The sequence below is a fragment of the Nicotiana tabacum genome, chromosome 12, assembly GCF_000715075.1.
Source record: "Nicotiana tabacum cultivar K326 chromosome 12, ASM71507v2, whole genome shotgun sequence".
NCBI lineage: Eukaryota > Viridiplantae > Streptophyta > Magnoliopsida > Solanales > Solanaceae > Nicotiana > Nicotiana tabacum.
In genome coordinates, this window is record NC_134091.1 from 125,706,896 (window position 1) to 125,733,166 (window position 26,271).

General features: G+C 35.5%; 2 protein-coding genes across 5 annotated transcripts; one reads left to right on the plus strand and one right to left on the minus strand.

Moving 5' to 3' along the window:
- Positions 1-1,016: 1,016 nt before the first annotated feature.
- Positions 1,017-12,269, plus strand: LOC107781121 (septum-promoting GTP-binding protein 1-like). The gene is made up of 6 exons (XM_016601770.2): positions 1,017-1,446; positions 1,935-2,055; positions 2,182-2,278; positions 2,419-2,458; positions 3,934-4,017; positions 12,007-12,269. The coding sequence occupies exons 1-6, from the start codon at positions 1,150-1,152 to the stop codon at positions 12,169-12,171; spliced, it is 804 nt and encodes a 267-aa protein (XP_016457256.2). The 5' UTR covers positions 1,017-1,149; the 3' UTR covers positions 12,172-12,269.
- Positions 12,270-13,024: 755 nt separating this feature from the next.
- Positions 13,025-21,260, minus strand: LOC107781120 (uncharacterized). Of its 4 annotated transcripts, none has more exons than XR_012697488.1 (12): positions 21,131-21,260; positions 20,833-20,916; positions 19,347-20,410; positions 18,639-18,667; positions 17,122-17,188; positions 16,798-16,855; positions 15,826-15,918; positions 14,310-14,424; positions 14,175-14,217; positions 14,031-14,076; positions 13,863-13,933; positions 13,025-13,400 (listed from the first exon to the last, which is right to left on the minus strand). XR_012697488.1 is itself a non-coding variant. In XM_075227050.1 (12 exons), the coding sequence occupies exons 3-12, from the start codon at positions 20,367-20,369 to the stop codon at positions 13,364-13,366; spliced, it is 1,587 nt and encodes a 528-aa protein (XP_075083151.1). In that variant the 5' UTR covers positions 20,370-20,410; positions 20,833-20,916; positions 21,131-21,260; the 3' UTR covers positions 13,025-13,363. The 4 variants fall into 4 exon arrangements, 2 of the variants coding, with proteins under 2 accessions (XP_075083151.1, XP_075083152.1); XM_075227050.1 differs by having other exon boundaries at positions 14,170-14,217; XR_012697489.1 differs by having other exon boundaries at positions 13,368-13,400; positions 14,156-14,217.
- Positions 21,261-26,271: the final 5,011 nt, after the last annotated feature.

Here is a 26,271-nt window from a genome sequence, read left to right on the forward strand (position 1 = left end):
AGTGATCAAGCTTTTTACTTTATATCAAAGTCTTAAATATTAGAAAAATAATTAAATTACTATTCCGTTCAATGTGCAATTTATTTTTATTGGACAAAAAAATAAACACATTTTGCTAAGAGTTTTATATACTCCCATACTTTTTTTTTAATCTCTTTTTACATTTTGCTTCTCTCTCTCTAGTCCCTAATTCAGAGATCTATTGTGCATCTTATCCAATTACTCATTGGATTTACCATAGTGCTCTTAGTTGAAGAAAATGTCTTTTGGAGGTACATTCAAAATGGTCCTTTAAATAATTTTTTGAGTTGTTTTAGTCCTCTAAATTTATTAAAAGTGGGACTTTATAAGTCTTAGTTAAATATTTAACAAAATTTGATTATTAGAATTAACAAAAACTATAAAAGAAAATTTAATATAAAATCACATTTTGAGGTTCAGTTTTTGTTATTTATTTTTGTTTATCTATAGAGTTTGGTGCAACTTTTTAAGGTGCAATTTTTTTTTACATTTTTATCTATTTCTGGTGTCCATTGTAGTTTTTTGTGTTTCGAGTTCGAGGATTTAACGGGGGCTTTTTTGGTGTATCGCGTTAAATCACTTTTTGCACAATTTTTCTGAAATCTAACAATTAAAAATTTAGTGAGAATTATATGAAATAGACCAAAATACCCAAGTAACATTGAAACTAAAAAGCCAGCAAGTAGGATTGTTTCGTCATTTTAATAATTATACATACCACCGGTCAACTGTCCAACACACGAATCTAAAAACAACGAACACACCTTCCCATACTTTAGTTTTTCAAAAGACAACAAATTAAAAATCCCAAAAGAAGGCCAAAAATAAGCACGAGAATCTTGAAAAACCAAATCTCTCATATACACTTCCTCTTCTTCCTCAAAATATTCATGAAAAATTCATTAAAAAAAAATGACTGACCCGACTAATTCGAATTCGTGTTATTAGTCATGATCATGAATTGGAAACGCCAACAGAAAGATTCGATTCTGACTTCATAGAACCGGTATTGCTGTTGCCTGCGCTGCGCGTAGGACCGTCCCCTACTCCTGTCCCATTCATCTAAGAGAAGCGTCCCTTATCAAGAATTTTTTTTTTTCGAGTTCGACTCGAGACGTCTGGTTAAGGATGCATCATCGTCAGCTTTGCCGGAAAGTTATTCAAGTTAACAGCATAAGGTGGAAAATAGTAGAAAAAGTTTCAATATTTAAAGAGTTTTTTAGGTTCATTTGGGAAAGAATTATGGTTTGTTCAACTGGAAACTCAGTAAGGTACAGGAGATTGTCTACAAAAGTTTCTGAGGAATTATTAGCTGTGGAATCATCAGATGAAACATTAATTAGTGGATATGACAGTGATTCAGATTTAGTTGCATTGAAGATTAGTATTTTGGGTGATTGCCAGATTGGGAAAACAAGTTTTGTGGTAAGTTTTATGATTAATTTAATTAATCTCTTCTTCTATAACTTGTTTTATTTAATCGTTCGGTATTCAAGATTATGAGTTCAGAATTCCAATCAATTTAAGTTATTGGTAACCGTTAGAACCAATATATGTCTTTGAGACAAATAGAGGGTGTGAACCAAGGCTACTAGTTGTGGCCGACTGCAATCTCAAGGCTAGCTTCGCCCCTACATATATGATCTTACGACTTTAATAGAGATACGTATTTTTCGTAAACAGTCGTGCTGACTTGGTCGCTGCGATCCCTTTTTTCTGACTAATCTGATTTGCGTCGGGCTATTTAAAGGGGCTCGAACCTGAAACCGCTGGTTAAGAATAAAGGGATCTCGTACATTCTACTATACAGGTTCTTTTATAACTTGTTTGATTCTTGATATATATGGAAACTAATGATTTTCTTTTTTTCTTCTTCAATTTTTTTTTTTTTTTTTTGGAAAAAACTATTTTAGATAAAGTATGTGGGAGACGAACAAGAAAAGAGGTGTTTGCAGATGAAGGGATTGAATTTAATGGATAAAATATTAATTGTACGAGGTGCAAGAATTGCTTTTAGAATATGGGATGTAGGAGGTATATGTCCATTAATTTCTTTTTAATTCATTTTTCATTTTTATTTTCCATTAGGCCAAGTTTGAGTTGGTAATATATTATTCCTAATTGATTTATCTGATTAATTTTTATTTTTTTTTAATACAGGTGACCATAGTTCATATGTTCAAATTCCAATTGCTTGTAAAGATTCAGTTGCAATTCTCTACATGTTTGATCTCACTAGTAGAAGTACTTTAAACAAGTATGCTTTTGATCTTAATTTCTCAATTATTTCCCATAATCTTTTTAAAAGCATGGGAATTAGGAATAACGCGGTTTTCACTTTTTTTTCTCCTTATTTAAATATTTTTAAAACCTTTTTTCCTCCTTTTGTAATTGCAGTGTAATAGATTGGTACAGTGAAGCAAGAAAGTGGAATAAGGTGCGACACTTTACTTCTATTTCACATTAATTACTGTTGTTTTCTTTAATAGGAGAAAGACTTTGCGGTCATGAATTTATTCTCTTTTCTTAGTGTGATGAATAAAGCTAGAAAAAATGGGACATGGTACTATTGTTTGGTAGGAGGTATATGATACCTAATGAAATACACGTGTGCGTAAGCTGGTCAGGAATTAAAAAAATTAGGAAAATTGGGACCCGATAATTGTACTACGTAGCGGGTATCCGGTGAAATAGTCGAGGTGTGCACAAGCTGGCCGGACACTACTGTCATAAGAAAAGAAATTAGGAAAATGGAATCTAGTAACTGTATTAGTGAAAGATAGTAGGTACCCGAGTAAAATAGTTGAGATGCGCACAAATTATGTTCGGACACCACCGTCGTAAAAAAACTAGAAAAATTAGGACATGATAATTATGCCGGTGGAAGGTAACAGGTATCCGATGGAATAGTCGAGCTCTATGCAAAATAGCCGGACACCATTGTCAATAAATAATGGAGGGCGATAATAGGCAAACGAGTAAAATAGTCGAGATACGCGTAAATTGGTCTGAACGTCCCCAGTCATAAAAAAAAGAAGTGGAAAAAATGGGAGGATATCCACAACTCACAAGGCAGTAGCAGTTTCTTTCACCAAACAATGAAATTAGTAACAAGAAAATAAATACAGTAGTTGAGACTTCAATGACAGATTAAAAAAAATGCTAGAATGGCCAGAATAAGGGCAGTAGTTGTAACTACTTTCATTCTTTTAGAGGAAAAAGTAGAAAATTTAATGGCAATAATTACAGAACTACTTAAAAGCCTCTTCTTTAATTATCAATTGATATGTACTCTTCTTTAATTATCAATTGATATGTACTCACTCAGTTCAATTTTAATGTCCAGTATTCTAAATATAGATTTTTATTTTACCTGTCACTTTTAGCATATCAAGAAAATACACTTTTTTTTTTCATGTAATCATTTTTTCAAATTCAATAAAAATATGCATCAATTAATATGGGTATCATGGTAAATTATGTATTCATTTATTATTTCTTAAGAGACGTGAAAAGTCCAAAGTGGAGTAGACTTGAAATTTTTAAATAAAAAAAGGATAATCTGGTGCATAAAGCATCCAGCGTTTACGCAGAGTTCGTGGAAAGGCACGTGAAAAGTCCAAAGTGGAGTAGACTTAAAATTTTTAAATAAAAAAAGGATAATTTGGTGCATAAAGCATCTAGTGTTTACGCAGGGTTCGTGGAAAGGCCGCACCCCAAGGGTGCGATGTAGACAGCCTACCTTAATGCAAGTATTAGTGGCTGTTTCGACGGCTCGAATCCGTGACCTATAGGTCACACAGAGATAACTTTATCGTTGCTCTCATGCTCCTCTTCCAAAGTTTTAAGTGGTTGAGGTTTAATTTGTTAAATATCTAATCCTTTCTTTTTGTTTGTGTTGGTCAATTGCAGACTGCTATTCCAATACTAATTGGGACCAAGTTTGATGATTTTGTCCAGCTTCCACTAGATACTCAATGGTCTGTTGTCACTCAGGTACCACTTTCATTAATGTTGCACTTAGTAAAGTTATTCCTCATTTTACTTTTTACTTTTTGTGGCTGATTACATGTTGTTCGAACTCTTTAAAAATGTCATGGGGTGCGTATTATTTTTGGAGGATCTGACACGATTGTTGCAGGAACTTTTGAGAGTTCATACAAAAAAAGTTTATGCTTTTTTGTTCTTTAAAATGACTAATATACTGAACTTCAGCCCTTTTTATGTCATTTTAAGGTTTTGACGCACTCGTTAAGATCATCACTCAATGACATTATGTAATATTCACTTGTAATAATTCTAATCTTATATTAGAATTTTACTTTATAATTTCAATATAACTTATTCTCAAATCAAATGATCCATAAATGAGTTGTAAGAGTGGAATTGAAAAGAAAAATTAATGATTCTTGGTTCTTTAAAATGGCTAATATATTGGACTTCTTTTTTTACCCAAGTGAGATAAAAGGTGCAGGTTGGTAGCTATCTGTAAAAATTTATTCGTAATGCTTACATCAAATTATACTTATTAATTTATTATGGTTAAATCATCAATAACTATAATTTAGTGATAAAAATATATATAAAGACATGTGTCGTATATTCACTGGTTCGTCGCGATAAAAACGTTTCTTTCTCATCTTACTATTTTTATTGTGAGTTGGAAAAATTGTGTGCTCTAAATTAAGAAACTAGTTTTAAATGGGCAACTCTTTTGCCACTTTAAACTTTATTACCAGAAAATCATGCATTATTTTGGGGGTGACAGAGTCATACTGATCTTGTGATCAATCAAGACCAAGAAAAAAAGTTAAAAGGGAGAAAGAAAAAGTTCTTTGACGTGTGAAACTATCAAAGAACAAGTTCATTTAATGTTCTTTTCTTTACTATACCAAATAAAAAAAATTATTACAAAATTATGATATGATGCATAGGATTTCTGTATACGGGCAAAACCGATTAGTTCGTCGTACGAACTGGTCGAGATGATAATACTTTGATCGAAGAGCGTCTTCGTAATATCAGATTGAGGTCCGAAGTCAGGTCATCAAGTTTCGAGTTCTAGGACCGATCAATGTCAAGCTCGATATCATTATCGAGCTCGAATCCAAATCGAGCTACGAGGCGAAGCGAAATTATCGAGCTTAAGATTCATAGGCCAACCGGCACCGACCCCGAATCGATATTAGACTCCGAGTCAGAATCGAGCTCGAGTCAATACCGAGCTCACAGACAAGAGCCGTTACAATCGCACTAGGGGAGAGAATCTTCACAGGAATTAGGGAAAAACTAATTCATCATGGGTTCCCCACTATATATTTTTTATTATATCTAAAGTAGGATCCCTCCATTATAAAAGGGATGATTATTGTTTCTGTAAAGGAGCGAGACATTCACATTGTAACAAGAATCATATTTTCTCATATTGAAAGTTTAACCTTTTGAGCTCCATTACTTCATCTTATTTTATTCATTCATTTTTCTCTTTTCTACTGTGTTTATCTTTCATTCTTTATAGTCAAGATTGGATATTTCTACTTCTCTTTACGATTTGTGTCAGGTTATACCACATACCCTTAGAACTACGTACAAATTCAACTCTATCCGATTTTTTGGGTAAACAGTTTGGCGCCCACCGTGAGGCTAAGGATAACAGTGGTTATTTGATACAAATCTACAACACACACCATTTTACGCTTGTCTTTTGAAAGTGTCTTTGACTTCGGATTAGCAATGGCAAACCTTCGATTAATGGCTTTACCTTACGAAAACGAATCGGCCTTCAAGATGAAACCAACAACTTGACGCTAAGGGCCGGAAGGCCGCTTATCGATGCCGTGAAAGCTCGATTCGGAGTACCTGAAGCTCGTGTTGAAGTACCACTAGATTTTAATTCGCATGTGGCCCTTGAGGCAAACCAACGTTCTGAACCTAAAAATAGCATTCATGGCGGTACTTGATCTGCAGCTCGAGACACCCATAACGTTGAGGAAAACAGAGTCAGCTTGCGTATGATTTTTGAAATGCTGCAAGACCAACAGGTAGCGATAGCTCAGTTACAGAGCCAAACCTAGGTAGTAAGCAGGTCGGAGCCTAGTCCACCTCGATAAATTGCCCACAGACCGGAGCCAGCCATAGTAAGGTCAAATGAGCGAGAATCGGGGACTACTCCTGAAATTGCTAAGATACTCGAGGAACTCACAAAGCGGATCGAAGCAAACGATAAAAATGTAGAAACATATAACTCCAAGGTCGATCAGATCCCGGGGACACCATTAATGATAAAAGGGTTGGATTCCAAAAAAATCGTGCAAAAGCCTTTTCCCTCGAGTGCAGCCCCAAAACCAATCCCAAAAAGATTTCGTATGCCCGAGATTCCCAAATATAACGGAACTACCGACCCCAACGAACATGTCACCTATTACACATGCCATCAAGGGTAACGATTTAGAAGATGACGAAATCGAATCTGTGTTGTTGAAAAAATTAGGAGAGACCCTCTCGAAGGGAGCAGTGATTTGGTCTCACAATCTGCCACCGAATTCCATCGACTCATTTTCCATGCTAGCAGATTCTTTCGTAAAGGCACACGTCGATGGCATAAAAGTCGCAACAAGGAAATCAGACCTTTTTAAAGTAAAAAAGGGGATAATGAAATGCTGAGGAAATTCGTGTCCCGATTTCAAATGGAACGCAAGGAGTTGCCACCGGTCACAGACGATTGGGCCGTTCAAGCTTTCACCCAAGGGTTGAACGAGCGAAGTTCGATAGCATCACGTCGGCTGAAACAAAATTTGATCGAATATCCAGCTGTAACTTGGGCAAATGTGCACAATCGATATTAGTCAAAAATCAGGGTCGAAGACAACCAATTAGGAGCTCCTTTCGGATCAGTACATCCAAACAGGTCGGTTATTAAAAACCAAAGAGACATCGATGGAGAGCCAAGGTCGAACAGAGACCGATATCAACCATACACCACAAATCAAAGGAACAATGGTTCGGGACGCAATTTCGCCCGGAACAATCGAAAGAGTGATCAAGGACAGAATTCTCAGAGACTTATGAGCAAAAGTGGTTTTGACAAATATGCCGATCCTATAGAGGCACCTCGATTATCGGAATATAACTTTAGCATCGATGCATCGGGTATTGTATCGGCAATCGGAAGGATCAAGGATACTAGGTGGCCCAGACCCATGCAAACTGATCCTTCACAAAGAAACCCAAATTCAATGTGCAAATATCATGGCACGCATGGCCACAAAATCGAGGATTGCAGACAATTAAGGGAGGAGATAGCCCGTCTATTCAATGAGGTCCACCTTCGAGAGTTCCTCAGCGATCGAGCCAAGAACCATCTCAGAGAGAGAGACGCCAACAGAAAAAATGAACAGGAGGAACCTCAACATATCATTCATATGATCTTCGGTGGGGTCGACACTCCACAGGAACCCATACTCAAACGCACAAAGATACGGATCACTAGAGAAAAACAAACCCGAGATTATGTGCCCGAAGACACTTTATCATTCAATAACGAAGAAGCTGAAGGCATCTCTCAGACCTACAACGACGCTCTGGTAATTTCTATCTTATTAAATAAAGTTCAAGTTAAGCGTGTTTTAGTGGATCCAGGTAGCTCTGCGAATATCATCCGATCGAGGGTCGTGGAGCAGCTCGGTCTGCAAAATAAAGTCGTGCCCGCAGCTCGGGTCTTAAACGACTTCAACATGGCCAGTGAAACAACTAAAGGGGAGATTATTCTACCGGTAAACGTGGCTGGGACCATCCAAAATACCAAGTTCCACGTAATAGAGGGCGACATGAGGTACAATGCCCTACTCAAAAGGCCTTGGATCCACAATATGAGGGCGGTACCTTTGACTCTCCACCAAGTAATAAAATTCTCGACGTCGGATGGTGTAAAAACAGTGTACGGGGAGCAGCATGCTGCGAAGGAAATATTTGCGGTCGATGAGGTAACGCCGATATCAATACTATCAACCTCGGAAAGGTCAAGCATCAAAGGTAAACGAGAAGTTAAATAACAATCACAGCCTTCAGCCTCGACTGAATCGGGGAAGCAGGAAATAGAAGAAGGGGAGGAGGATTTTCTGACCCCTCGAACTTTTATCATCCCCGAAGATTCTGACGCCACCAAATCGTCGGTCGAAGAGCTGGAACAGGTTATATTGATTGGGCATCTGCCAGAGAGAAAGGTATACCTGGGGACGGGATTGACCCCCGAACTCAGGAAAAAACTTATTTAATTTCTTATCGATAACATAGATTATTTTGCTTGGTCCCATTTATACATGACAGGGATCCTACCGTCGATAACAACGCACCGGCTGAGCCTGAACCCTAGGTTCAAACCGGTGAAACAAAAAAGAAGACCTCAGTTCGAGGTAAAGCACGCATTTGTAAAGGACGAGGTAACTAAACTTCTCAAAATAGGGTTGATTCGGGAAGTAAAATATCCTGAATGGTTAGCCAATGTAGTTGTAGTCCTTAAAAAAGGGAACAAACTTAGAATGTGTGTAGATTATAAGGATTTAAACAAGGCGTGCCCCAAAGATTCTTTTCCACTGCCTAACATCGATCGCATGATCAATGCCACGGCCGGGTATAATCAAATTCAAATGAACCCGGGGGACCGAGAAAAGACTTCATTTATCACCAAGTATGGAACGTATTGTTATAATGTAATGCCCTTTGGGCTAAAAAATGCAGGAGCTACTTACCAACGCCTAGTAAATAAAATGTTCGAAGAACAAATAGGTAAGTCAATGGAAGTTTATATTGATGACATGCTAGTTAAGTCCCTGCGCGCAGAGGACCATTTGACTCATTTGCAGGAGACGTTCAAGATTTTAAGGAAATACAACATGAAGCTCAACCCCGAGAAATGTGCTTTTAGGGTTGGTTCGGGCAAGTTCCTTGGCTTTATGGTATCGAATCGGGGAATCGAGATCAACCCCGATAAGATCAAGGCCATCGAAGACATCGCCGTCGTGGATAATATAAAAATCGTGCAAAAGCTAACCGAATGGATAGCCGATTCATTTCGAGGTCATCAGATCGAAGCCATAGATTCTTCTCTCTACTCAAAAAGAAGAACGATTTCGCCTGGACCCCGGAATGCCAACATGCATTAGAAGAATTGAAGCGATACTTGTCGAGCCCACCACTGCTTCACATACCGAAGGCAGATGAGAAACTTTACTTATACTTGGCGGTATTGGAAATCGCGGTGAGTGGCGTACTAATTCGAGAAGAGCAAGGTACGCAATTTTCTGTTTATTATGTAAATCGAACCTTAGGAGAAGCATAAACTAGATATCCACACTTAGAGAAATTGGCACTTGCACTGATAAGCGCCTCTAGAAAGTTAAGACCATACTTTCAATGTCACCCCATATGCGTGTTAACCACCTACCCACTTCGTAATATTTTTCACAAGCCCGAACTATCCGGCCGATCGGCCAAATGGGTTGTCGAACTCAGTGGGTACGATATCGAATATCAACCCCGTACAACCATCAAGTCTCAAATTTTAACGGACTTCGTGACCGATTTCATGCCAACCCTCGTACTCGAAGTTGAAAAAGAACTCTTGATAAAATCGGGTACATTATCGGGGGTTTGGACCCTCTTCACAGATGGTGCATCGAGTGTGAAGGGGTCCGGGCTTGGCATCGTTTTGAAACCTTTGAAACCCCCCACGGGTGGCATTATTAGGCAATCTATCAAAACTTCTAGGTTGACTAACAATGAGGCCGAGTACGAGGCCATGATTGCAGGTCTCGAGCTAGCTAAAAGCTTTGGAGCAGAAATCATTGAAGCCAAATGTGACTCTTTTCTAGTGGTGAACCAAGTAAATAAAACCTTCGAAGTTCGAGAAGATAGGATGCAAAGGTATTTGGACAAATTACAGGTAACTTTGCACCATTTCAAGGAATGGACTTTACAACATGTGCCTCGAGAACAAAACAGTGAGGCCGATGCACTCGCAAATTTAGGGTCATCGTCGAGGAAGACGAGATCGACTCGGGGATTGTCGTTCAACTCTCGGGGTCCATAACCGAGGAAGATCATGCCGAGATAAATTCTACAAGCTTAACCTGGGATTGGAGGAATAAGTATATTGAATACTTGAAGAACGGAAAACTCTCATCGAACCCTAAAGAATCGAGGGCCCTACAAACCAAAGCTGCTTGATTCCTGTTGGCTGAAGATGGAACATTATACGGAAGGACATTCGATAGACCATTGGCAGTATGTTTAGGACTAAGAGATACCGATTATATTTTACGAGAGGTACATGAAGACACTTGTGGGAACCACTCCGGCGCTGAATCACTAATTCACAAAATCATTAGAGCAGGATACTACTAGGATAGCATGGAAAAGGACACTAAGGAGTTTGTTCGAAAATATGATAAATGCCAAAGATTTGCACTAATGATCCATCAGCTCGGAGAACGGCTTCATTCAGTCCTATCCCCATGGCCATTCATGAAATGGGGGATGGATATCGTCGGCCCTCTACCATCGGCCCTAGGTAAAGCTAAATGCATTTTGTTTAAGACTGACTATTTTTCTAAATGGGTTGAAGCACAGGCGTTCGAGAAAGTGAGAAAAATAGGTTATAGACTCCATCTGGGATCACATCGTGTGTCGACCTCGAATCGATATCAGACTCCGAGTCGGAATCGAGCTCGAGTCAATACCGAGCTCGAGTCAATATCGAACTCACAAACAAGAGCTGTTGCAACCGCACTAGGGGAGAGAATCCTAACAGGAATTAGGGGAAAACTAATTTATCGTGGGTTCCCCACTATGTATTTTTTATTATATCTAAAGTAGGATCCTTCCACTATAAAAGGGATGATTGTTGTTTCTGTAAAGGAGCGAGACATTCACATTGTAACAAGAATCCTATTTTCTCATATTGAAAGATTAACCTTTTGAGCTCCATTACTTTATCTTATTTTGTTCATTCATTTTCCTCTTTTCTGCTGTGTTTATCTTTCATTCTTTATAGTCAAGATTGGATATTTCTATTTCTCTTTACGATTTGTGTCAAGTTATACCACATACCCTTAAAACTACGTACAAATTCAACTCTATCCAATTTTCCGGGTAAACATTCTCTTTACCTTTTATTCAAAGCTCTCGGATTTTAGTTGAGTCCGTAGTTTTTTTTTTGAAAGAGAACGTTTTTTCCTTTAATGAACCTTATGCGATGCGAATTTTGATTAGTCAATGTCCTAATACAGCTGCCAAATACCAAGTAAGAAATCAAAAAAGTAATGATTTCTTCATTTACTCTTTATGTCCCTCTCTCTGTCTCTTTCTCTTTCTGTTAAGAATAGGAAGTTGGTCTTTAAACGTCAACATAGAAAAGTAAAGAATGACCAAACCAAAACAAGTGAGTAAAGTTTAGAAAGGAAAAGAAACGTCAAACATTTTCTTTTCGTACCTTTCCACGTTGGCGTGATAGATAAGCACAAGTTAAAAAAGATTAGGATAACAAAGCATTATTATATCACTTTACTATTCAACACTAAGAGGAGAAATAAAAACTTCTCAATTTGTTTAGGATTTAAGTTATATTCACCGGTTCTTGGAAAGATCGGATCCAAAGGGGTGTGATGTGAGCGGTCTATCTTGATGTAAGCAGTTTACCCTGATGCAAGCAATAGTGGTTGTTTCACAGCTTAAACCCCGACATATAAGTCAAAACAGAGACAACTTTACCGTTGCTGCAAGGCTCCCTTCTCAAGCAATCATATAAGGGAATTCAAAAAAATATTGGAACGTCACACTTAACATTTGAACCTATGACCTAAAATAATTTTTGCCTTCGCCTTTGATTACAAGTGTAGTTTAGCATGTAGTAACTATTTATGAATGAAGTTTATGGTATTCTAAATTTCGGAACGTTTATTAAGAAACTTAAATGGTGTTAATTTGCAGGCAAGGGCATATGCAAAGGCAATGAAAGCAACTCTCTTCTTCTCAAGTGCAACTCATAATATCAATGTGAATAAGATCTTCAAATTCATTATGGTCAAGCTCTTTAACTTGCCTTGGACTGTCCAAAGAAATCTTACCATTGGTGAGCCCATTATTGACTTCTAGAAATTCAGACAGACACTAGTTCTATAGAATTTACCTTTCACCTCGATCGTCCTTAATATCATTCGGTATCATATAACATTGCCGGTTTTATAGTTGTTTTATAGCTATCATTCCAAATACCATTGTAAATAGTGATCTCATCCTCAACCAAAATCCCTGTCTTTGCCTAGAAAAAATCAAGGGAGAAAAAACAAGATAGAAAAATGGAAAGAAATAGTGAATACTTAATTTTTACTTGCGGAAATTCTTCCCTTTTTTCCATACTAGTTGTGGATACATATTTGTTGGGGTTGAAAGATTGAAGGTAATATCCTAGAAAAACACAAAGAAAAGTTTAATGAAATTCATATTTAAACAGTAATAACTAACAAGGCAAAATGATTATTTTAAACCAGGCTGCAAAATTTTTGTATCCCTTTCAGCAACATTGAGCTTTCTACCAATCAAGAACTTCCACGTTTTGGGTGTCTATTCCTTCTTAAAGACATGGAGCTGTAACCATGAAGAATTTCAGACAAGTTCCATAAAAAGTCAAATAAAATGGATGTATTCTGATTCCAGCCCGGAGAATGGGATTGTTTTCGATAGAAAGCGTTTTACCTCCAAAGCGAAACTTTTCGGCATAAATCAAAAATAGTCAAACCCTAAAGCAAAAAGTCAAATAAAATGGATATATTCTGATTCCTGCCCGGGGAATGGGATTTGTCTTCGGTAGAAAGCGTTTCACCTCCAAATTAGCTGTTTACTGGTTGATATCAGAAGAAGAAAAAGAGACTAAAATATGCCATTTTTACGATAGATCAAATTAATCGACTACCCAAATTCATCAGATTCAATTGCTATAACAAAGAAATGGAAGAAGACACAGAGAAACATTCAATAATTAGAAGAAATGTGCGCACATTCACAAGTTAAGACCTAATCAACAATAACATATCCCATATATAGGGGACAAAGAGCTTATAAACAAACTGGAGGATAAATCACTGATGCATAAACCAAAATTTTCATTAGCAGTGAAAAACTTTGCAAGCAATGCCCAAATCTCTACCACATTACACGATTTCGGCTAAGCACTTACAACGGCTATCCTGCTAGTAACATGGCACAGCAAATATTTGATCTGATAAAGCTTCTGACGTCAAAGCCAATCAATGCAAATGACACCTCCGTCAACCATTTTAGAGACTCATCATGCTGAATTCTCGTGAAGCAGCACATACTCTCGGCTGCAAATTTTCCAGTCAAAGTATTAATGCAAAATGTCCCAAGGGGGTATCTACAAAATCCACTTAAAATCGCCTTGAAGATACAGAATAATTCAGAGCAAACAAGCAAAAGCTCCTAAAGGCAAAGCGAGCATAAATGACAGAAAAATAGAAAACAAAAGCTAATTCAAACTGCTATAATCAACTCAAAGATCATGTTAAGTTGTGCGAGAAATTGCATGTACGATGAAATTAGCAATTGGAGTAGATGATGTTGATAGGAATTGTAGATATGAAATGAAGCAAGCAAAAACAGGGATTCTACATTAAAACCACAAAAATAAGGGGGGAAAAAAGAAGGGGAAAAAAAAACTAAAAGTATAGCTCACGGAATAGTTTTATTCAAACTATCATAATTTTCATAAGATAAAAAAAGATACTGTAGATTCAAGCAAATTGGTACAGTTAATGAAAGCAACTTACCTACTATTACCAAACTTAAGTGTATCCTTTTCTAATAGCTCATAGTATCTCTGGGGCTCAATCCGATTTTCCTGTACACAAGTGAATGTCATCAAACCATAGGGAAACCAATCATAGCCTCTACATAATCTATACACGAAGAGACTAGAAATGCAAATCATGACTCACATTAATGAAAGTACCATTAGTGCTTCCAAGATCCATTACGTACGGCCTATAGACCAATTAAACAGGCGATTGTAAGTAAGGTATCTATAAATTCATATGTCAAAAACTTGTACCAAAGAACTGACCGCTATAGTCGCACCTTACTTGCTTCGATGAAGTACCATCGGGATTGTCTTTCTCAACTTGCCTATAATCCAAATAACCAGAAAAAAAAATTTAAAAAAAAAAAAAAAAGTCAAATATTGAAGTTGAATTAGTACTTGAGAGATTATATTGTACCTGTACTGGAGGACAGCATGTTGCTTGCTGCAAGATGGGTGATCCGTAGGAATGTCTGCAACCCTCCTTTCTCTCCCAAAAAGATAACAACTTTGGCGATGAACATATAGAGGCTCTATAACATAGGGAAAACACATCAGATAGATCATTTTCCATTACCGTTATATCCAGGATGAAAGTGAGATAGGAGTGAAGGACGGTAACCCAATGGAGGGGAACTCAGTGAGGCCACCATTACAATAATCATACGGAAGTCGAATTCTTTTTTCTCTTTTCTTTTAATTTTCTTTTGGTTGGTTGGTTTTTGTTGTTGTGTGTGTGTGTGTGGGGGGGGGGGGGGGTGAAACCAAACAAATATGCAGGCAGATTGAAGGAACATAAAACATCATAACCGGGAACTGCACCAAATAAAGAATATAAGAGATATTCCCTCCATTTGAAATGGCATGTATTCCATCTTGACTGCGCCAAAATCCACTTTAATAATTTAAATTAAAAGTTCAAAGACACACCCTCAAACTAACCATATATAAAAGCGGTATGTTTATCCGGCTCAATGAAACATGCGCAGCCAACATTTTTAGGGTCAATTAGACATACCTCTCCTGTAGTAACCAAGTGACCCCGTCACACTCTCATCTAGTTTAAGAAACGAGAGACTACCCCTCTACTTTAACATATGGCTCGAGTTTAGCAAAGCTTTTTATGGTATCATAATAAGGACCAAGGCATTGGCATTTTCTGATTTTTTTTTTCTTCCCTTGTTTCTCAAAGAATGGAAATTTGTAAGACTGTATAGGTCATGACCTTAGACGTATTACAGAATTGGATATAATGCATGAATCAGTTGCAAAAATACAAGAAAAAACCTAACAAAAGAATGTCATCAGAGTGATTGGGTCAAATTATTCTCAAAATGGATACCATCCTAAGTGACTCTTAGCGAATACAGGTTTCTGGAATTTTACAAACTAAGAGGAAGACCATCTAGTTTTGTTAAACTACTGGGAATCTCACATAATCCTACCATATTTCATCTTTAAAGGCAAGCAAAAGTCAGATAGGACATTAAACTTGAACCAAGTTTACACTTGAATTACTAGCAGTGGCAGGTGGAATGGATGCCATCCGCGGATTATGATTTCTACTGACCACATTACAACAAACAAAGACATATCAGTAGGCAGATGTGACTGATACGTACAGCGTCCCCCAAAATAAAAGGATGCACGCGTACTTGGTAGGTGCAAATGATACATATAATGCATCTCAAGAAGCAGGTTGTCCCAACACTATGATTATTAAACAAATAAAAAGGAATACAATGTGCTAATTATTGGCAAATTGACACTACAATTTAAGAAGGCACATATAATACATTTGTTAAATTTTGAGTATTACAAGTCAACGAAAAATAAAATAATTAAAAAATAAACGGAGCCACGTATGAAGCAATTCAAAAGAAACATACACTACGATGGAAGAATGAATAAATAGAAGGATCCAGCAAATATACCATTAAGGACTTCACCACCCTTAAAAACATACAAGCGCCATCGTACGTCGGGTTTTCTAGCATCTGGTGGCTCATTAAAGAGAAGTGTTATACCTGGCATGAAACAGCACACAATGAGGTACGGCAGATATAATACAAAGGCTTATTCCCTTTGTTAGTTGACAAACACAAAACCAAGATATGCTATCTTTGTCCTCTCATGCTTGAACATAAGGAGTTAACAAGTTCTTCATTTTCTTCTCAACCATTTCTGTTTAAAGATATCCACAGCATATGTTAACAGTTAACATCTTGTTACCTGTAATATGGACAATCATTAAACTGTATTAGTTTGTGAGGCGATCAAGCTCGGAAAGCTACAAGCTGAGAAGGCCTCGAGCAATGCAAGCTCGAGAGCTTCACGGGCTCACTTGATCCAGTTACCTATACCTCAAAATCTAGCTTTGGGTTTCAGTAATTTGTTGGCAGCAAGGTATACATCAAGGTTATGCATTTTAATTCCAAAATCCATCAATGCTCAAACTTAAAGATAAGATACTTGAGATTCTGGGTGAATTTTCTGTCAAAATCAATTTGTATGGTCTTTTATGCCCAAAAACATCATGTTCTGAACGCGACCAGCTGCTCTAGGCAGCAAACAATGACTTTGTGGAACATAAATGAACTTTGCTTATGAAAAATGAGCAGATCAAAATAATTTCCGTTCATTCCAGAGCATGTTCTGCCAAAGCCATGAAGCCGATTAAGGTGGAGTTGTTTTAACTGCAGTGATAATAGAACGATGAACCTGAAGATTTTTTTATAAAATTACAGAATAAGCTTGATGGGCAGATTACCCGAAAATACACTGAAAGTTTGAAGTGTACTAACTCGCGGGAGAGAAGGACAATATAACTTGCAAAAGAAGTGGCTGCAATTAAGAATGTAAACTTTTTCATCAAGTGTAATCCTTAAGCAACTTGAGTCACTGACCTCTTACTCGATTAGTTTCTGCTGCAAGCTTTCCAGAGAGCTCAAACGAAGGCTTGTCCTGTACATCATAGCACCAAATAATTATGTTAGTACTATCAAGTAATAAAGCTACTAATCAGAATTCAGAAGGCACTGAAGATCCACATATCTGCATAACAAAAATAAGTTAAAAGCGAGATTAAAATTTTAAACACAGATCATCCTCACCCCAGCATCAGGAAGGACAAAACCCTTTTTTAAATTGTAATTTAAAGCAAAAATTAAGAAAACCTCGGGTCTAAATTAATGGAATGCAACTCAAGTTAATTTGGGAAGAAATAATACTTTATTTTTAGCTTGCAAGGCCTCCTCTGCCGCCTGCATTTTAGATAAGGAGTCATCATCACCATTCCTGGCCAAGCAAAGGGATACTTATTAGCAATTCAAGCCTATATGCTTTTCTTAAATATTCAAGTCTATATGCAAGCGCGTAAAAACCATATGTTTACGCATTAGAAAGTTTTGCACCAAGTAAAAGAGATATTCAAAAATTTGCAATAAGCAACAGCATCCACAGAACAAAATCACTATGTTGTCCCGCTAGGCACAGTACTTTAAGCAAATGTTAGCATCAATATACATAAAAGTACATGGAGTAAAGTAATAAATTCAAAAGTAATGAGTATTGAATTTATCGAATTAAATGCCAAATATATGGTTACATAATCAGTTACTACTGTGTATCAGCAGTAAAACAGGAAAGCCAGGACCCTGAGATTTACTGCTCAATTTTCCATTGTTTAACAGCCTAGTAACAAATATTTAAACTACTCCTATCTCATATTCATGTTAAGCTTTCTGCATTGTAACATTCCAGTATGTTTGAAATATCTGTAGCAATGATGCTAATATATGCACCATTCCCCAGGATTCAAAAGTTTAATTCATTAGAGAATGCAAATTTATCTAAGATGTAATTGTAATGGTTTCTCCTCCGGAATAACCTTGCAGACACACAAAAAATTAAATTAACTTTTTTCTATTAAAACAAATGTAATTGTAGTCAAGCTAACTCCTTGATCTCCAGGATTAGCGATGATGCTAATATATGCACAATTCCCCAGGATTCAAAAGTTTAATTCATTAGAGAACTCCTTGATCTCCATATATTAGCGATGATGCTAATATATGCACCATTCCCCAGGATTCAAAAGTTTAATTCATTAGAGTGCAAATTTATCTAAGATGTAATTGTAATTGTAAGGATTAGCGATGATGCTAATATATGCACCATTCCCCAGGATTCAAAAGTTTAATTCATTAGAGAACTCCTTGATCTCCATATATTAGCGATGATGCAAATATATGCACCATTCCCCAGGATTCAAAAGTTTAATTCATTAGAGAATGCAAATTAATTTTTCTATTAAAACAAATGTAATTGTAGTCAAGCTAACTCCTTGATCTCCAGGATTAGCGATGATGCTAATATATGCACCATTCCCCAGGATTCAAAAGTTTAATTCAAGCTAACTCCTTGATCTCCATATATTAGCGATGATGCTAATATATGCATCATTCCCCAGGATTCAAAAGTTTAATTCATTAGGGAATGCAAATTTATCTAAGATGTAATTGTAATGGTTTCTCCTCCAGAATAACCTTGCAGACACACAAAAAATTAAATTAACTTTTTTCTATGAAAACAAATGTAATTGTAGTCAAGCTAACTCCTTGATCTCCAAACACAATTTAATCTACTCATAAAAAGCGACAGGAGAGAACAAGTCTAAACCATATTGCTCAAACAAGCATGAGAATGATGGCAATTTACTCCAGAACGTTCAAATTCAGCAACTCACCTGAGTTCACCTCTCCTTGAGCTTGTCATCTGTAAAACACACACCAAATAAGACCATTGTATTATAGCATTCAATTAAGAAGCAACTGATATTAACATAGAAAACTGCATGGAAAAGCAAAGTTTCGATAGAGGTAAACAAAAAAAGAACTTTAAAACTAAAGCAAAGGGTAAATTATTCGATTATGAATGCAGCAGTTATATGATAAATCTCTCCTGAAGTTGTATAGGAGATCTTTACTGTGTAGACCTCGATAAAATTGTACAGAAATTAGAGATGGTGTGTTGTTGCAATTCAAATCTACAAATTTTCTTTGATATTTGTTTAGGGATGCAGTTACAGTTTTTAACACACCTCATCCAATTTGAATGAACTTGTCTGACCATAAAATGAATAGGTCAAAACTATACTACTATTGTTGTTCTGCAAATTGTAAAAAGAGCATCTTATGCAAGGATTTCCATAAGAATCAACCAGAAAAATTAAGCATTTACATCTTTCATTATTACTGTTACCATTCTCAAAAAAAAATCTTTCATTATTACCCTGCTTCCCCGGTCTACAAGGGGAGATAACTAAAAGGAAAGAAAACTCAGTGGCGAATTGCATTATAAGTTTTGAGGTTTGTCATAGGCAAGTGAAACGCAGATATCATTTGTTTCACATAATGCTAAAGGTCACGAAATGTGATCGAATATCACCAGACACCTCATCGCGTGCTCTCGTGTCCGCTGCTGCAGGTGATCTCGATCTGTGCCGACTCCTATGCTGACGTTCTGAAGGTGAAGCTGATCGACCATTTCTTGACTTAGAAGATCCATTATCCAGTGCATCCTTTCCTGATCTTTTCTCTCTCCTTTCATTTTGCACCATTCTGTCAGAATCTTTTTCCTTATGTGTAGCCCTATCACTAGCTCTTCCATGATTTCTCTCGGGCTCCCGTATCTTCAACTTTTCTTCAGTCTCTGGTTCTGCTCTCCTTAGTCTTTTAGTTCGTGGTGACGGTGAACGGGACTCAAGCACCGTTCTGTCATAATCCTTTTCCCTATGTGTAGCCCTATCACTAGCTCTCCCATGATTTTTCTCAGGCTCTCGCTCCCTCGAGTTTTCTTCAGTCTCTCGTTCTGCTCTCCTTAGTCTTTTTGTTCGTGGTGACGGTGAACGGGATTCAGGCACTGTTCTATCAGAATCCTTCTCCCTATGTAGAGCAGCCCTACCACTAGCTCTCCCATGGTTTTTCTCAGGCTCGCGCCCCCTTGTCTTTTCTTCAGTCTCTTGTTCTGCTCTCCTTAGTCTTTTTGTTCGTGGTGAGGGTGAGCGAGATTCAGGAGACTGCAACTTGGCACGTCTAGGAGACCTGACTCGGCCTGAAGACTTCTCTACCTGTAACAACCTCGAATCAGGAGACCTTGACTTAGCTCGTTTGGGAGACTTCGTGCGACTCGAGGGTTTCTCTCTGACTGGGGAGTGAGATGCAGGGGAGATTGATTTTCTGCGCTTTGGGGACCTATTGCGACTAGATGGCCTCTCTGTTGCAGGTGAAAGAGGAACAAGAGATCTTGACCTTGCACGTCTCGGGGACCTATTACGGTTTGAAGGCTTCTCTGCTACAGCTGAACTTGCAGCATGTGAACTCTTTTTCCGAGCAGGTGACCTTTCCCTGCGTGAAGGGCTCCTCTTACGAGGAGATCCACGACCCCTGGCAGGTGATCTAGAGTCACTGCGCCCCATAATAGAGGTCAAATTGACGGATGAATTTTCTGAGGCAAAAACTACAACAAAAAAAAAAACATAGGATTAATCCTCCAGAAACACCATAAGCAAAACCAAATCAAAATTATTCGATAAAAAATATATAATTCATCACTCTTTAGTCATCTTATCCATCTCAAGCAAAAAGAAAAAAAAAATTACCACTTTTTAACAATACTAAAGATTTTGAAAGAACTAACAAATATACAAATACATTCTGCACAATATGCTTTCATATCCTAAGAAATACAATACTCCCTTCGTTTCAATACTCTCTGTTTCCAACTACACTAGTAATGTTATTGTATGTAACTTTCACTTGTTTCCAGCTTCAACCTTTATACTTAGGTTCGATATTTTCCCATAAGAAGCTACATTTTTTTACAAAAGGTTGTTCTATCACTGATAAAACAGTAGTTTAGAGGTAATTCCGTACACTAACCTTGTTCTGCTAGTTGAAAAATTACAACCTGAGGGCTTAACAATGATCAAATGGCCAACATACGTTGTTACCGCGCAGCATTTACTGATCCGAACGAAAAAAAATTCCAATTTGAGCTTCGACAGAAAGAACCATAAGTATATAATTCAAAAAATACGCAATTTGCATCGAATAAAAGAAAAATATTTCAGCACTTCGAAGTCAACAAAGAAAAAACCTTAAAAAACGTTAATTTGCTAGTAAATAGTTGGCAGTGGGAATGTTAGCAGTTCATAAGCGTGAAGAAATGGAGTTTTACCCAAAGCTGAGGATTAGGGTTTGCCGCGCATTGGAAGTTGGAAAACGGAGAAAACAGAGGAGAAAACGATAGTGATGAGAGTCTCGGATCTTCGGGTTTTGGGGCTTCTGGGCTAGTTATATTGGGCTTCTTACAGTTTGGTTAGGGAGAAGTGAACAAATAGTCACTATTTAATTACTATTATTTAAAATTTAGCCATTTTATGATAAGTAAATAAATTTTGGGTACAGAAGTAAGCAATGGAAGTACAAACAAAAGGGCAGCCTTTAGTAAGGTAGTTTTCGTTGAGCAAAACGATTGAGCATGATGTATAATTCAACTAAAAGAAAACAAGAAGCACCTAAGGGTAGGGATGGAAGTCGGTCGGATCGATTCGATTTTTATAAAATTCGATTCGATTCGATTTATTTCACTTTTGCTTTTTGATGTGTTGCATCATTAACCGAATCGAAATTAGTTGGACTAATTCGGTGCGCCAAATGTAATTCTCCTTCACAAATTAGGAAGGTGACAAAATAAATCTTTGTGTAACATGCAAATTATATACTACTGCTAGATTAACTACCTGTCTAATAGCATGTTTGGTCAAGTTTCTCCAAGCCAAAAGTATTATTTTTCTTAAAGTGATTTTTTTTTCAAAGTTGAAGTGTTTGGCCAAGCTTTTAGAAGAAAAAAAGTGTTTTTGAGGAGAAGTAGAAACAGTTTTGGAGAAGCAGAAAAAAGTAGCTTATCTCCGACAACACTTTGGAGAAAAATACATTTAAAGCAGTTTTTAAAAGTTTGGCCAAACACTAATTGCTGCTCAGAAGTGCTTTTCAAATAAATTAGTCAAACAAAAACTGCTTTTCGCCAAAAGTACTTTTGTAAAAAACACTTTCGAGAAAAAATACTTATCAAAATAAGCTGAATTTTGCAGCTTGGCCAAACTGGCTATAAGTCGAAAGAAGAAGATTCTTTGTTGCATATGACTACTCTCCAATATGCATTAAGACCTGCGGAAGAGCGACTATCTGATTTACTTACAAGATGGGATATTCAAAGATGAACAACTCTAGGATTATATCAAGATTCTGGTACCAATAGTAGTTAATTCTATAACCAAATAAATGCAATCCAAATTCTATCCCGAGATTAATGTTCCTATTTTTATAACCAAATAACCCCTGGTGGTTTTAGCTATACATGGTCATAATTTCGTTCACTATCAAATCTTTGTGACTTCAAATTTGCACTTTACAAGATAAATTGAGTTTTTATTATACTTTTAGGGGCCATTTGGTACGCGGGATAAGGTGAGATAAAGTGTGGTACTAAAGTTATACTATGTTTGATTGACAATATAAATTTATACCGTCAACCAAACTAAGTTTATCGGGATGAATTTATACCGTCAACCACACATAGTATAAACTCAAGGATCGTTTGGTTGTCAGTTAGAGTTATGCAAGTATTAGTTATACATGTATTAGTTATGCAAGTATTAATTATGTATGTATTATTTATGCACGAATAAGTAATGCCGGGATTAGTTATACATACATTAGTTATGCAAGGTTGAGTTATGTTGGGATTAGTTATGCATGAATTAGTTATGCGGTAGTTATATAAGGATTAGTAATATAAATGTAATGTGAGTGTTATTTATTATTAGCTTACTTTATTTTATTAAAATTGTTAGTATAGTTTAAATATATATTTTTAAACAAAAAATACAAGTTTGAATAAAGGGTATTCTTGTCATTTTGTATTTTAATACAAGTATTACTAATACATGTATAAGTTATTCTACCTTCTACCCTGCATAAATAATACATAGATTCCTTCATAACTTATACATGTATTAGTTATGCGGAAAAGAAAAACATGAACCAAATATTGTATTAGCAATGCTACATTTTATGTGAAAAAAGAGGGAAAAACAACAAAAGAATGTATAACTTATGCTAACTTCTATGTAGAGATTATTTTTTCCCCTTCTTTTAACCAACACAATGTATAAAGTTATCCTAGTGTTAACACATGGATAACTTCTCTCTAACCGGCTACCAAATGACCCCTCAGTCCCAAACTTAATCCTGGTCTTATCCTACCTTATCCCATCAAACTTGGTATTATTTTATCTCACGTCCAAGATGGGATAAATTAGTCTACAAAATTATAATTTTAAAATAATAATCCCGAAATAATTTAGTCCACTCAGGTCATTTACATAGTTACAATTGGAAATAAGACTTTATCAAATTTAAAACCAACCATATACTAAAGTCTACACTACTATAAGTTATAACAGTTTTACTTGCTCAATATTAAAATTTGAACATTTTATATAAGCTAGTATCTATAAACGTGTGTTGCACGTTAATAATTGCACATGATGGTTTAAATGTTTGTTTATATGAAGTAACAGTAAAATTTAATTAACGAGAGAAACTTTACATATAATAATACAACAATCATCTAAATGCCGAAAAATATTGTTACATTAGCATAATACGTGAATTCAAAATGAAAGGACAACATCATAACTTACACAAATGATCAATTTTAGTCATGTTAAGTAGATAATTATGTATTGTAGTTTAAAGGTATGTAATGTGATGGTATCTTACCAAACACTTCTTTATAGACGATATTTTTTTGTATATATTTCCTTCTAATGCTTTGGTCGCTCTGCCATAACCAGAACTCTTGTTGTCGATATTGATATCTCTATTGGAAATGCAACATATAGTTATTCGTGTAAGAAAATATATTATTGTAAATATAGTCCAATATTTAGGATGTTTGTCCTTGTGCTTTATTTATTATAACTACAAAATATAAACATACTAAAAATTATTTTCACACAAATTTAAAAGGATATTCTTTAGTTTCGGAAGACGAAAGTTGAATTTGGGAATAAGCACATACTTAGAAGCATATTGACCAGTGTCATAGGTTCTGCATGTATGGCGTTATTGTCAAAACTTCTATATACCATATGTTTACTATTACATGAGCTATTCATCGGATCTAAGTTTTCAGTAGCATGACGGGCATATTTTTCTTCAAAATCAACCTATATGCAATGAAAAATTAATTTTAACTCAGTCAACTATATATATGGTGACATTAACATACGTAAGAAATAATGAACTTGATAACAAACATGTATGGTAGAAAGCCATTTGGTATTAAAGTATTTAAGTATTCTTCTTCGTAGTAACTGTTGGTATCATATTCTGATGAGTCAAAACTGAAAAATATTTTATTTTTACCGTAAAACTTAGCAATCAACCTTTTATTTAGTTGATCAACGTGTTTTGCTAGCTAAGATAGCTCTTTAATTTCTATCATGTAATTTGTACAATTTGCGTTTTAATCTAATGATGGAAATATTTTTCTTATTAAATCAACTACTATTACTATTGGGATTGATAACCAAGCGTTCTAGAACAACCAAATCATCTTTTATTAGATTTTCTTCTTTGTTCCGACACGAAGCTAGAAGTCATTGAATGTTGGGTCTGTTCTTACTTTTATATTTCTTGTCATCTGAATATTTTTCATTTGAGGCCATAAGTATAATTTTGGCAAGCTAACTTTTACAGTTTCTGCTTTCGTCAATTATGGAACTACTGATCGTACTTGACATAAATCACCTCCCAAGCTATTACTTTTCTACCAAATGGTTCATTGATATCCAATATATATCTAAAACTCTGGGCAATTATTTCGATCATTTGACGCTTAGCCTAAAGCGCTTCATCCCATATTATCACTTTCGCTTTCCTTATAAATTTAGCACTATTGCACGAGTTTGATATATTTGTGATGGTTATTTCAGTTCTTTGAAGAGATACATCAAATCTAAAGTGAGTTGTATGGCCTCATAATAAAATCGTTGTTGGTACACCACTTGTTCTTATTGCTAACAATATCATGCTCCTTGATCTGATATTTGCAAGTAATACATGACATATGAATATTATTTCAATTCCGCCGAAAGCATCTACAACGGATAATCCCGCTATACCACAGTCGACTTCTTATAATATAGTGTTGAAAATTTATTCCTATTCAGGATTTAGCTTTGATTGTGCTTCCTCAAACACTTGTATCGCATTCTTACTATTATTCTAATCTTTTTTTACTTTGTGATCTAATTTTTTAAATCTCTAACACTCTTTTATGGAATAAATTTATGTATTTCTTTTTAACTTGAAAAATAATTTTACTCATGTGATGAATTTAAAAAATAATTTAATTGGATTCTCTTGCTAAATAATTAATTGAAAGATTTTATTATTTAGTTGTAACATAAAATATAATTTATTTTCTGTTGATTCAGATCCTTAATATTAATTCATCTCATGTTTAAATATGTAACCGTAATTATAATTTTATCCACAATAAATTTTATTTTCAAAGAGTAAAAAGATCGATATGATATCCCACTTTTAGATCTTTATATTTGCAAAATCATTAGCGGTATTGGCTCTTACCAACCTTTTTTTTCTTCTTTTTTTTCTCACACATTTATATTCTTAAAAAATTTCTTAGTTGTTCTTTAATAATTGGGTATATTTTTTTATATTTCACGAAAAATTAATAATAATAAAATATTATTTGAGTATGAAAGCAGTTCAAATACAATATAATAATATATTATCATGGGTATTTGTTTCTTAATTTCAACACGTTATGCAGTCCGTTTAACATTATTTTTATTTTTTTCTTGGTATTGAATATTATAGAGTGGTAATGTATTACCAATATGGAGGATTATTATGAAATTAATTTTATTAAACCTTCGTACATATTTTTAATAATAATTAAATAGACAAAATTGCATTAATTTTAAAATCTTAAATATTAAAAAAATTAACTTAAAAGTTATTATAGTCCAAAAAATAAAGTTATTACAGCTATGTCCTTTCCCTATGAGTTATTCAGTTTAATATTTTAGGGCTATTTTGGTATATCAATATTATATTTATTCTTTTATAATAATATATAGGCTCTTATGTTTCTAAATAGATTTAGACAATATAACACGTTTTGAAATTAAATTAGTAATATGAGTTTTTAAGAAGTATATCCTAAAAGTAATAGGATTACATGGCTAAAAATATGTCCATATCCCGAAAGTAATTATACTA